The 11,247-nt window shown below is 37.2% G+C and overlaps 1 protein-coding gene across 4 annotated transcripts in view; it reads right to left on the bottom strand.

Annotated features, from left to right (window-relative positions):
* Positions 1 to 2,499: 2,499 nt before the first annotated feature.
* HERC4 (HECT and RLD domain containing E3 ubiquitin protein ligase 4) overlaps positions 2,500 to 11,247 on the bottom strand; it is a 30,620-nt gene continuing 21,872 nt past the window's right edge. For 2 of the 4 annotated variants that reach the window (XM_010136508.1, XM_010136510.1), the window contains 9 exons: positions 10,409 to 10,507; positions 8,470 to 8,637; positions 8,202 to 8,345; positions 7,147 to 7,313; positions 6,263 to 6,329; positions 5,981 to 6,063; positions 4,471 to 4,654; positions 3,795 to 3,897; positions 2,500 to 2,866 (listed from right to left, as the gene is read on the bottom strand). In XM_010136508.1, the coding sequence (XP_010134810.1) occupies positions 2,658 to 2,866; positions 3,795 to 3,897; positions 4,471 to 4,654; positions 5,981 to 6,063; positions 6,263 to 6,329; positions 7,147 to 7,313; positions 8,202 to 8,345; positions 8,470 to 8,637; positions 10,409 to 10,507 (1,224 nt within the window). In that variant the 3' untranslated portion in view covers positions 2,500 to 2,657. Of the gene's footprint in view, positions 2,867 to 3,794; positions 3,898 to 4,470; positions 4,655 to 5,980; positions 6,064 to 6,262; positions 6,330 to 7,146; positions 7,314 to 8,201; positions 8,346 to 8,469; positions 8,638 to 10,408; positions 10,508 to 10,993; positions 11,018 to 11,247 lie in introns of all 4 variants that reach the window. The other 2 variants (XM_010136507.1, XM_010136509.1) reach the window with 2 other exon arrangements.

Raw genomic sequence — 11,247 nt, 5'->3', positions numbered from 1 at the left:
AGACAGGGCCAAGTGGGTAGAACCCCCCCCCCCCCCCCCCTTCTCATACAAGGCACAGGATCAAATACTGTATGTGAACTTATACTTGATCCAAGAAAGAGAAAGCAGCTCCTGCTGCCCCCCTTTTTACAGCCAGAGGGAACAGTGAGGTGTACAACTTCTGTGGAGCGCTTCACAGGGCTGTTACAATTGTGGACAGCACTAACGGCAACTTAAGTAACACAGAGAGTACTAAACTGCCTGACAGAAGTAACATAATGACCAGTAACTGCTCTAGTACTAGAGAAAAGTCTTTTACCTTGTTACGTAGATAATGTCTGTTTTGCACAGGGCACCTGCCTCACTGCACAGAATGAGCCAGAACACCTGTAAGATAATCAGGAGCGTTTAGCAAATACGATCGTGCTCTGTAGGACCCAACTCCATCTCTCGCAGAGGCTGATAAAATCAAGGCCAAAACTGCACAAAGAACTCTCAGGTGAATCCTGTCTGGAGGAAAGTGGCTCTAGCTCTGCTCTCCCAGCAGGTTCTTAACGTGACATTTAGTTGCTGCAGACAGTAACTGCACTTCAAAGATAAAAGGGCATTTAAGTTCTCCAGCACATCCTAAACTGGGCACCAAAAATTGGCGTACTGGTGTTCAGTAACTATGGCTTAGGAATCGTCTCAGACCGCCTCATCTGCAGAGTAAGGCTCATCTTTAATACCGATATCGATGAAAAATCCAATACAGCAAAAATCAGAGGAAGTCCCATAGGGAAATTAACTGCATATATATAGTGTTGGGTTTAGATGATATGCACTCAATTAGACTGGGACCTCCTCAAATGAGCATAAGCCCTCCTACTGTGCAGTGAACACCAATTAACAGTGCACACTGAATGAAGCCTGAGTCCCACAGGGAAAAAAAAAATAGCATTTGATCATGTAATAATACACAAGGAAAAAGGAAGCTTTACATTAGCTACTTCCTAACTTCAGAGTATTTGCCTTTGCAATCTTGGTGTTTCAGAATTCAAGAACAGCATTTTAATGCTACCTGGTAAAATGAAGGCATAATACCTTTTTTTTCCCCTTCCTTCTTTTCTCCTCTCTCTTTTTTCCCTTCTCCTTTTCTCCTTTCTTCCATGTATAGTAAGATTAAGCTGCTTTAGTATTTGCTGGTCTCTTGTTTTTCACAAGAGGAGAATTTCCCAGCCAGATAACAAATGTTGGAGAACATGGAATATGTACTGCACACAAAGAAATTACTAGATGAGAAAGCTGTAAAAACACAGTGTTATAGGAAAAAAGAGAATGGTTTTAACTGTACCGACTGCTTTGCGATATATCCACATCACCTACCAGCACAGAAACCGCATGTTATACAATTAATCACAGTGAATAAATTTCCCTGCCTTTCAAGTGTACCTCTACTCTCCATTTAACGCAAGCAGAAGATGCCCTCCACCTGAAGAAATATGCATGATGCAAGCATCCATACACATCAACCAAAGGTCTTCATTCAAGTCTTTTATTGTAGCTTGAATTTTTTCACTGCATTTAAAAATCTAAAAAAAATAAATATTTGTTTCACAGCTGCAAGTCACATATGCATTAACACCACAAAATCTGGAATTTAACCAGAGAAGGAAAGTCAAATCCAAATGCGTCCAGCTAAGCACAATCATCTCAGGGCAATTATACTAAAAATAAAATCTTAAGAAAAGGGGAAGGGGGTGTTAAAGAGTTATTTCAAATGCATTTATCTGGAAAAAAGTGAAAATTCTATTAGAAACCATAAACTAAGCCTTCAGCATTTAAAAATAAATGTTTAACCTCTTGACAGCAACAATTGTCTGGTGCATCTTTTCCTTTTAAGCTGTATTCTTGACACATGGCTGCAGAGGTTTCAAATGATAAATTAACCTCTTTAATACTTGTGTCCACTTAATTAGAGAATCAGTCCTTAAAAAGAAAACAGTGTATTAAGTCCATCCACATATTAAAAATGCCATTGTATGCAGTTCTGTATCGGCACTAAGTGACTGCTTCATGAATTGTACAGAGTGAAGATGAATGTCTCTTAAACAATCATTTCCATTATTAAGGTTCTTAAAACAAACCAGAAAAATATATATATCTTCAGAAATCAGAGTAGTCACTTTTTTGTTAAAAGCCATAAAATAAGCTCATATTCAATTACAAGCAATAGAAACCATACTGCTATTGGAACATAATTATTGTTATCACAAAAAAATTATTATTTACAAAATGAAAAGTTACCAAGTGAATTTATCAGGGAAGAAGTTGAATGTTCTTACTAAGTGATTTGAAAAACTTCAGCAAGTCTCTCATGCACTCACACGCCAAATTGTTTGCATGAAGTGAAATGTTAATTCATGTTAGTGAAGCTTAACTCCAATTCACAATACTCTCGTTTTTATTGTAAGATGGCAAAATCCACATGGTTCTGTACAAGAAGTTACGTATTAAGACAGTTACTCATCGTTGTAAAGGTTTTTTGGCTCCCGTGAATATCCGTACCACTGAACATTTCTGCAAATATCAGATATATTATCAACTCCTCCATTTAACCCACTGAATTTACCACCACAAGAAAGACACAAAAAATTACTTTAATGATCCCACGTTACACAGAACTCTCATTTCTGAGGTTATACTAAATTGAAACCTTCATAGTGATCTATAGCCTGGATCAACTTAGATTTGAGGGTTTCTTTATCTGTGTATTTTGGAAGATCCAGAAGATTAAAGCAAGTGTGAGCTACTGGCAGATAACCTTCTCCACCTCCTGTTGGCTGGATGACTAGTTTGAGACATTTCATTCCGAGAATTGGAATACGATCACTGCCCGTCAGAAACACTGCCAAGAAAAAACATTGAAAGGAGTTTAAGGCTGACACTGTACATACCACACACGCAGTACTCATCATTCTTCGCATTTTTTAATTACTCCAGCATTTCACACTGAAGTTGTTCTGGTAAGTTTGAAAAATGGGGAACAGTGACTTAACTCGATCTCCAGCTTACAATATGAACTCGTAACTGTAACACAACAGATGATATATCAGGAAAAATTTCATTTTAGCATAGGAAACCAAGCGGTCCTTAAAAAAAAACCAAAAAACCAAAAACCAAAAAGTGTAGGAAGGAAGTTCTTCATACATCAGGATTTCTTACTTGAAATCCAGTAACTATACCTTCATTGAGCATTTGCAAGCATCTTGCAAATATACAGAACTAGTTTGTTCAGTGAGAAATTTATCTCAGTTGGAAACTAATCTATGATCTCTCAACAGCAGCTCAGTCACAGGAAGCTTTGATACCTTTGGGTTTTCCCCTGTACAGTTCCACTCATACCAGTACGTTGATGTATTTACAATCAGTTATAACTTCAAAATTCCATCTATGTGCAATAAAAAATTGGAGGATGTGAACCTTATGTCAAAACAGAAAAAAATCCCCAGTCATCAGAGAAATGACACTAGCAATACAGGCCGTTGAGTTTTGGGGGGGTTCGGTTTTCTTAGTGTTTTTTGTTTGTTTTATTTTTTTTTTAACGCTGCTCCGGTCTACTGTGATCTTGTAACTTCCCACCACCCAGAATTACTCAGGACAACCCCAGCAAAATCAGAGACAAGCTCATAATCCATTTCCTCTATTATGATTTTTTTTCTTCCAAAAGAAGTTAATCACATCATTATAGGCAAATGCCCACTTATAGCAGGAGCCTGAAATCACGGTGACCCTGTTCAGTCAGCAACTTCTGCCAAGTAGTTTCAAATACTTACGCAAAAACTGTTTTTTCTTCTCCAGAGACAACTCATGAAAAACCTCCCAGAATATTTTAATTGTAGGATGGTCTGCCCAGTATTCTCCTTTGTATTCTGTATTCTAAAATGAGCAGGAAATTATGTTATTGGTTGCTCGCAGAACTAGTAGGATAATCTGACATCAAAGTGGAATGAATATGGTTTGAGGAAATGGACACGGCAGGTGACCTATTCCTATTTTCTTTGGACAATTTTCTTCAGCTGTTCAGTCTGACTTCCACTATAGGGACAGATGCATATACTCCAGAGCATTTCCAATCGCAGTAAAGTAGTGACAAAGTCTCACGGTGAGCTTTGGCCATCAAAAATATTTACTCTTGATTAACTGTGTGCATTGTGTTCACTTTCCCCCTTCTAACATACTACACTGTACACAGCTACCTTTTGGCTCTATGGATTTTCCTTCCTCTCTCTTCTTCTAAATTTGATTTGCTTCAGAAATTAGATGGAAAACTTTAAGCAGGAAGGTAAATAATATTTTAGTCTCTTCATTCACTGACATTTTAAAAGAAGTTCCTTACACAGTTAATTCAATCAAGGCTGGAAGTCACATTAATTAAAACAGAGCTCAGACACATTTTGCATCGTGCAATTAAAACCAAACTAGAAACAAGTAACTAACAATGGTTCTTACCTTCTCCAGTTCTTTCCAATCATAATTCGTGTTCCCAATCACCATTGCCTGCAACTCGCTGGGCTGGAAGAGCTGAAGAACTTTACCTCCACATACTTTGTGGAAGCCTGCATGGAATGCACTGAATAAGGAAGCCACAGACCTGTTGAAGATGTAATCCACATACGCATCTACAAATTCTTGCCTGCACAAAGAAAAAAAGAATTACGTTGAGAGAGAGAGTAAAAAAAGCACTTCTTCCAATAAAACAGTTGCCGTTTCTGTACAGAGCACAGATAAAAAGTTAAGCAAAAAGGATCTCAATATATTCTCTTCTCTGCTTCATGTTAGTGAAGATAACCCCAGTGAACATAACATAAAGGACACATAAAGGTATTTCCCCACCACGTCCCCCAAGACAGAGTCCCTACTGTGCAACTGAAAACCAGTCACATTTAACATTATTTATTTCAGGCACTATGAAGATTTCTCTAATTTGTGCATTGCATTTCTCTTCTCAATGCATTGCAGTGAACTGGACTAACGGCAACAAGCTTAAAGGCTTGGATTACATGTAGAGATCTGAAACCAAACAGTCGAACTCACTGTTGTATTTTTTTTAATTAAAAAGATTACAGTATTTGCACAAAAAATGCAAGTTAATTTCAAATGGACATTTGAGTCCTACAGAGTAGAAAGATCAGTGCAAAGGAGCTCGGATACTGAAAACCAGACAGCCTGCTATCCGTGCTTCAGTACGAGGAGTTGGAAACATCTTCTCCCGCAGCATTTAGGGAGAGAATTAAAATTGCTTGATGTGATACAGTATTTATGATTACTTAACTACCATTTTAATCAATCTTAGTTAACACTGTTACTTTCTGCGCTGGCAGAGTGACTCCAGTTACAGATTACCGTTTTCCTACCAACACATGTTCCCTGTGGAAACCCACAGAATTTGAACAACATCCAGTATTTTAATAACAGTAAAAAATAACAGGATTTGAATAACATCACCAATAAGTTACCGAATCATCTAAACTCATTTTGACAACACATTTATCACAGTTGCTGAAGTGAAAATACTGGAGATGAGCAAAGGGGTGAATCATGCTCCTCCTCTTCCAACAAATCCACGTTATGCATGGATTATCATTATGCATCATTATCATTATGCATAATTACCATTATGCATGGATAATCACCACAGAGGCAGGTAACTTGTGTAATATTAACAGGGGAAGGAAAGGCTGCTCTAGAGAAACTTCGTAGTAATAAACTAATTAGCATTATTACACTCTTAAATATTTTAAAAACTGAATTAAAACATCATTCAAGTTGGCATCCACTGTTGGCAAATCCTTAAATACAATAGCTATTTTAACAGTACACATGAGAACGGCTTGAAAAAACAAAGTAGTTTTACCTCCAACATTAGTGTAACAGCTTGGCGAAGGATATTTTTAGCAGCCCAGTTACATTCCCAAGGCAGACAGCAACACTGAACTACCCTGTAACCCACAAAACTCACCTATTTTGTTTGACTACAGGAATGTCAGCACCATTTGGAACAAGCTCTTTTATTTCTGTTGTGCCAAAATTTTCCACAGTGATCTATTTAAAACAAACAAAAATCTTATTTACTGCACAGAGTTGTTCTTCCCACCACTTAGCTGACACAACACCAACAGCAGACACAGATGCTAAAATGCCTGGGAATCACCAGCTGATGCTTTTGTTCAAACACTCCAGAGAGTTACAGTAGGTGGTATGAGCTTGGTAAGAGATACTGCAAACACTATATAAAACTTACTGTAAAATTAAGACAAAATGCTTCTTCTATGTCATCCTCGGGATAGTCCAGTAACTGTTGCATACCCCTGCAAAATAAGTTACAAAGTAGTTATACCAGTAGAAAGAGAGATGAACTTATTTTCCTTCAGTATTCTTTATGCCTTGGTAATTCAAGTTTAAAAAGAAAATAAAAAATCTTTCTACTGTTAGTTCAGTTAGTAGCTCATTCACTTGCACCTTGATGCAGGGCTGGGAAATCTCGGGCAATCATTTTGCTATCACTTGTAGTGTTATTCCTTTTGATTATCTCCAGGTGTGAAGAGAGAAGGTTCATATCCTAGCCTTCTCAGACCAGAGGCAGCGAGTACTTAACCACTGATGGCTTCTTCCATTAACTTGTTTGATTTCTCCTCGAATCTATGGAAACTTGAGCATTCACAAGACGGAGACAATCAAACATCTCCTGCTCAACTGAACCCCCTACCTGTTAGTGCTATTCAAATCCCTACTCAAGGGCAGATATTTAACACCTACTTGTTTCCAAAACAAGCAAAAAACGTGTCCTTGATGGACTTAGTATGTTGTCCAGAACTAAAACTATGTTCATGCATAGGCTTAAAAAATTAGTGGCTAAAAGTCAAAGGTTTTGAATTTAAAATATTATTTTCCCCTAAAAGTCTTGTAGGATAATAAAATAGAAGACACAGAAACAAAACCAACACATTTAGAAGCAGGTGTTTAACAATCGCATGTATCCTTTCTCAAGTGACATGATGGCTGCAAGTCACTCTGACTTGTTTATCCTGTTTAGTGTGCAAATAACACATTTTCTTTATGTTCTTAAAGGAAAATGTTGAATTAAAAGTTAAGTCCTAGTAACACTCATTTTTCCTTCTTGCTTACCTGCCAACATCTGGCATCAACTCTTTTAAGTCATCCAGGGATGGTTTCTTATTCAATAGTTTTTTGTACAAAGCCAAGGGGAAATGAAGGTCTACAATAGTAAAATTATATATTGCTAGCCCACAGACAACACCAATCAAATGAAACAAGTCACTGTCTTCAAAGGTCTAAGAACAGAAAACAGACAAGACGGTTTAAAATAAATAAGTTATTTTAATCTTGCAGAGTCCAGAAAAAAAACTGTACAGTGCAGGATAATCTGAGTGACTTTCATTTATATTTTCTTTAAATATGTATGTATCCACTGAGGAAAACAGGATAAAGTTTTAACCAGCTGCAAGAGACTGAAATCCAAGGAAGCAGAACTCTTCCTACTTAAAGCAGCTAAGATATAACACAAAATGTGTCCCGAGTGATGCATGCTGCTGTTACGTACTGCATTACGTTTCTGGATTTGTCAGTGACTGACCACTGGACTACTCAGTGCTTAAAAATATGTCAATATTTTTTAAAATTAATTTTTGGGAGGAGGGGGGAGGAGGTCACTACTAACTGCCTTGGAGTAAACAGCCAAGCTTCCAGCAGAACTGTGGAAATGTTAACACGCAGGCCCTCGAGACACAGCCACCCAGGCAGTGCTCTTCTCTGAAAGAGGACCGTAAAGTCAACGGTCAAAACTTTTGAGAAAATATCGCCAGATGACTACCTACAAAACAGATCCATAAATCTGACTGAACATAGGAAGAGTTGCTCAACATGATAATTCAAGAATTTTTCTCTGCCCCCTTGATTTACAGATTCTGCTCTTGGAATCGGTTTACTCTGGCTGGCACTTCTTCCTACTTAAACTTGTCTAGGTCGGGGTCAACAGGCAAAGAGTAGGTGAGGAATGGGGAAAACAGAAGGGGAAAGTTCTGATCTAACAATAACAATTTCTTGAGAATATTTCAGCTTCTCCTGTTGAAACAAAACTACCACAAGCTACTATGTTGATACATTATTATTAAAAATACTGTAAGTTAAAAGAAAATTAATGACTATAGATCGCACTCTACCTTATCAGAGAACCAGATCAGCCTGGACTCTTCATAATACCTGAACATTCCGTATTTAGGATCTAGCAACTCCCTCATGATGAGCAAAAAAAACTCCTTCCGAACACCTCCAGCATCAACAGCTTCTTCCCCTACAAATATGACCTGAAACATACAATTCCGTTAGCACTGAATTAAAAATGGATTGCGAAACAGGATCTGTCCAAAAACATTCTCAATTAGTTGCACGTCAGTGAAAGACACTTCGAGCACTATGTACTGACGATACCTTGAGTGGTTTCTTGTAGTCTACATTCTTTGTTTTCCTTAGGACTTCGACAGCATCTCCTACAATATTGTCTCTCCGTACCATTAATATCAGACACGGGTTGACAGATTCAAATACTGGCAGAAAGAGAGAAGACAAATTCTGCCTGTGAGCCTGATCAACAGCCATCTGGAAAAATAAACAAAGTGAAAGTGTCAGCAGGTAACATAAGGTTCCTGTCAAAACTAAACGTCCATCAGTCCTGTCTTAGTGCGGGAGTGCAGACGACATGAATGGGAATAGCTATTGTGGGAGTGCTGGATTAGCCCAGATTTTCTTCACACTGCTTTTATCTTAGGACATATTTAATCTCAGTAAATATTTTTCCTTTACCCATTACTGTCATCGATGCTAATGTTCAGGGAAATCTTAGAATACAGTTTCTGACATTGCAGTCAAAATACTTTGGATAACACAAGTAAGTAAAAAAATACTGTCCTTCATCTAATTATGAGCAAGCTGTTCAATATAAATCTGGCACAAAAACATCCATGAAAAACTAATTTATAGAATGAAAGATAATTTATTAATCTATATCATTTGTATTATTTTTTTCATTTTATTTTTTCAAAACCAAAATACTGTTGCACATGTTCTGACTATGGCAAAGAATTTTTGCAAGTTTGTGTGGTTTAATACTACTTAATATTGTTAATAGAAACATTCAATGTGAACACCTCCCTGAATTCATCCAATGTTCATCCTGACTGTGTATACACATTTTTAAAGGCATAAGAAACCATGTTTACCATGAACTACAAAAGCAAGCTAGTATTTTTCCACATAAGCCCATTATGGAATGTGACCTACCTCCTCTGTTTAATTTCAGACTCGGTGCAATAACTTCTATGTTAAATGTTATAAATGGGGGCTGGGGCTCTTACTGCTGTTACTTTTGCAGTAGCCTCCTTTCATCCTTCCTTTCCCTTGTTAAGAATATGATTTATTACATCTGAACGGGTATGCAAACACTGAGCAAGACAGCTCACTGTATCACACAGTTTCAGCTCTACCTCAAGAATCATGAAAACATGCAAGATCCTCTTCAGTTCCTTTAGGTTTGTCTAACATGTCTATCTCTAGAAAAGATACAAACAATTCTGTATCCCGAATTGTACCAAGTATCTAATTTCTAGGAAAGTCTCTAGTTAAAACAGAAGTTGGCAAGTTAGGAGTGACATATAATTGAACTTAACAGGAAAAGAGCCAAAAAATACTGCAAAATGCAAGATCTGGAAACCTACTCCCTCTAACCCAAGCAGATGCCAGATTTTCACGATGAGCTTCTTTTCTACTGCCTTGCAGACACTCCTCAGACTTCAGGAGCATTTTGAAGGTGGTATGATAGATGAAATGAGAAATTAGGTGTGCACTAGATATTCACGTGGTGCAAACATATTACCACTCCAATACTACTAATCTTAGGAACAGCACCAGCTCCTAAATGCCATCAAGATAAGCAATTAAAAGTAAGTGTAACTGGCTGCTGCCTCTAGCAAGACTGACTTCCAGCTCCATGCTCTACACATACATCATTTAAAATCTGCTCGTGTGGGAGACAGCACTGGTTTTTGGCTAGGTTTTTGTTGCTGTTGGTTGGTTGGGGTTTGTTTGTTTCATACACCTTTACTATGCAGTTAACACCTCAAAAAAAGCCATGTCATTAAAGAAAGGAAGTTCCTTCTAAATTTATGCAATTCTTAAACAATTTAATTTCAGTAAGATCCCAAACCCACAAAACCACTAACTTACATCATGTACATACCCTGAGATTAAAACTAGATCCCTCATTCTTACGGAGAAGAGATTACACATTTAAAAAAAAAAAAAAACAAACCCAAAAAAGCAAAAATCAACCAACCAAACACAATTCTGTAACATTAAAAACTAAGACTCTCACCTGCATCTGTATAACTGCATCTGTTTGTAGGAGAGTTGTCTTTGCCTGGGCATCAAATACAAACGGGTATGTGCATATTGTAACAGGAATATCTGTTAACTAGAATGAACAGAACCATGTCATATCTCTGCGTATTTTAAAGCTACTATCATGATTAAAGAAGCCATTGCAATAGTACTCGTTTGAATACATCTATTTTACTGGAAAGAGAGGGAAATCTTTACTCTTCATCAATGCAGGACCAAAGCATCTCAGATCTGCCATCAGAAAAAATCAGAAAAAAAGCCAAAAAACCAAACCAAACCACATCACACACAAACATCACTCTCACTTAGGACATTTTAATTTCAGAACTTTTTTTATCACAATTCGTGGATATTATAGAAGCAGTACATGTTTTCAAATACTGCTCTGACTTTGCAATTCAAAGAATTGCATATTTTTTGCCCCACAAAAGCCTTTCTGGATTACAGCCATCCTAAATTAAAGCAGTACTCCCAACAGAACACATCAGACAACCCTCAACATTCATATTTCTGATTTCCTTACACTCTGCAAAAGAAATCAGATTGCAACCAATCTTACCTCAGTTAATCCATGGTTGACATCCTATGACAGCATTTGCACAAAGGCAGCAATAATTAAGATGAAAAAGCAGCATTAGTGTCTGCATGAATTAACCTCTAACACAGAATTAAAAATATTTATCTACAGCTTTTCCCCAAAAAGAATGTTTACTGAGGAAGAAGTATCAACCATAAACATTCTAATAATCTACCAAATTAATCTACCTTGCCTTTCAATACCCTACTCAGTCTTTAAAAAAACCGATCATTAAA

This window comes from Buceros rhinoceros, unplaced genomic scaffold (assembly GCF_000710305.1).
Source record: "Buceros rhinoceros silvestris isolate BGI_N320 unplaced genomic scaffold, ASM71030v1 scaffold27725, whole genome shotgun sequence".
NCBI classification, from domain to species: domain Eukaryota; kingdom Metazoa; phylum Chordata; class Aves; order Bucerotiformes; family Bucerotidae; genus Buceros; species Buceros rhinoceros.
Note: the sequence above shows the minus strand (reverse complement) of the source record. Positions and strands in the feature narration are given on the sequence as shown.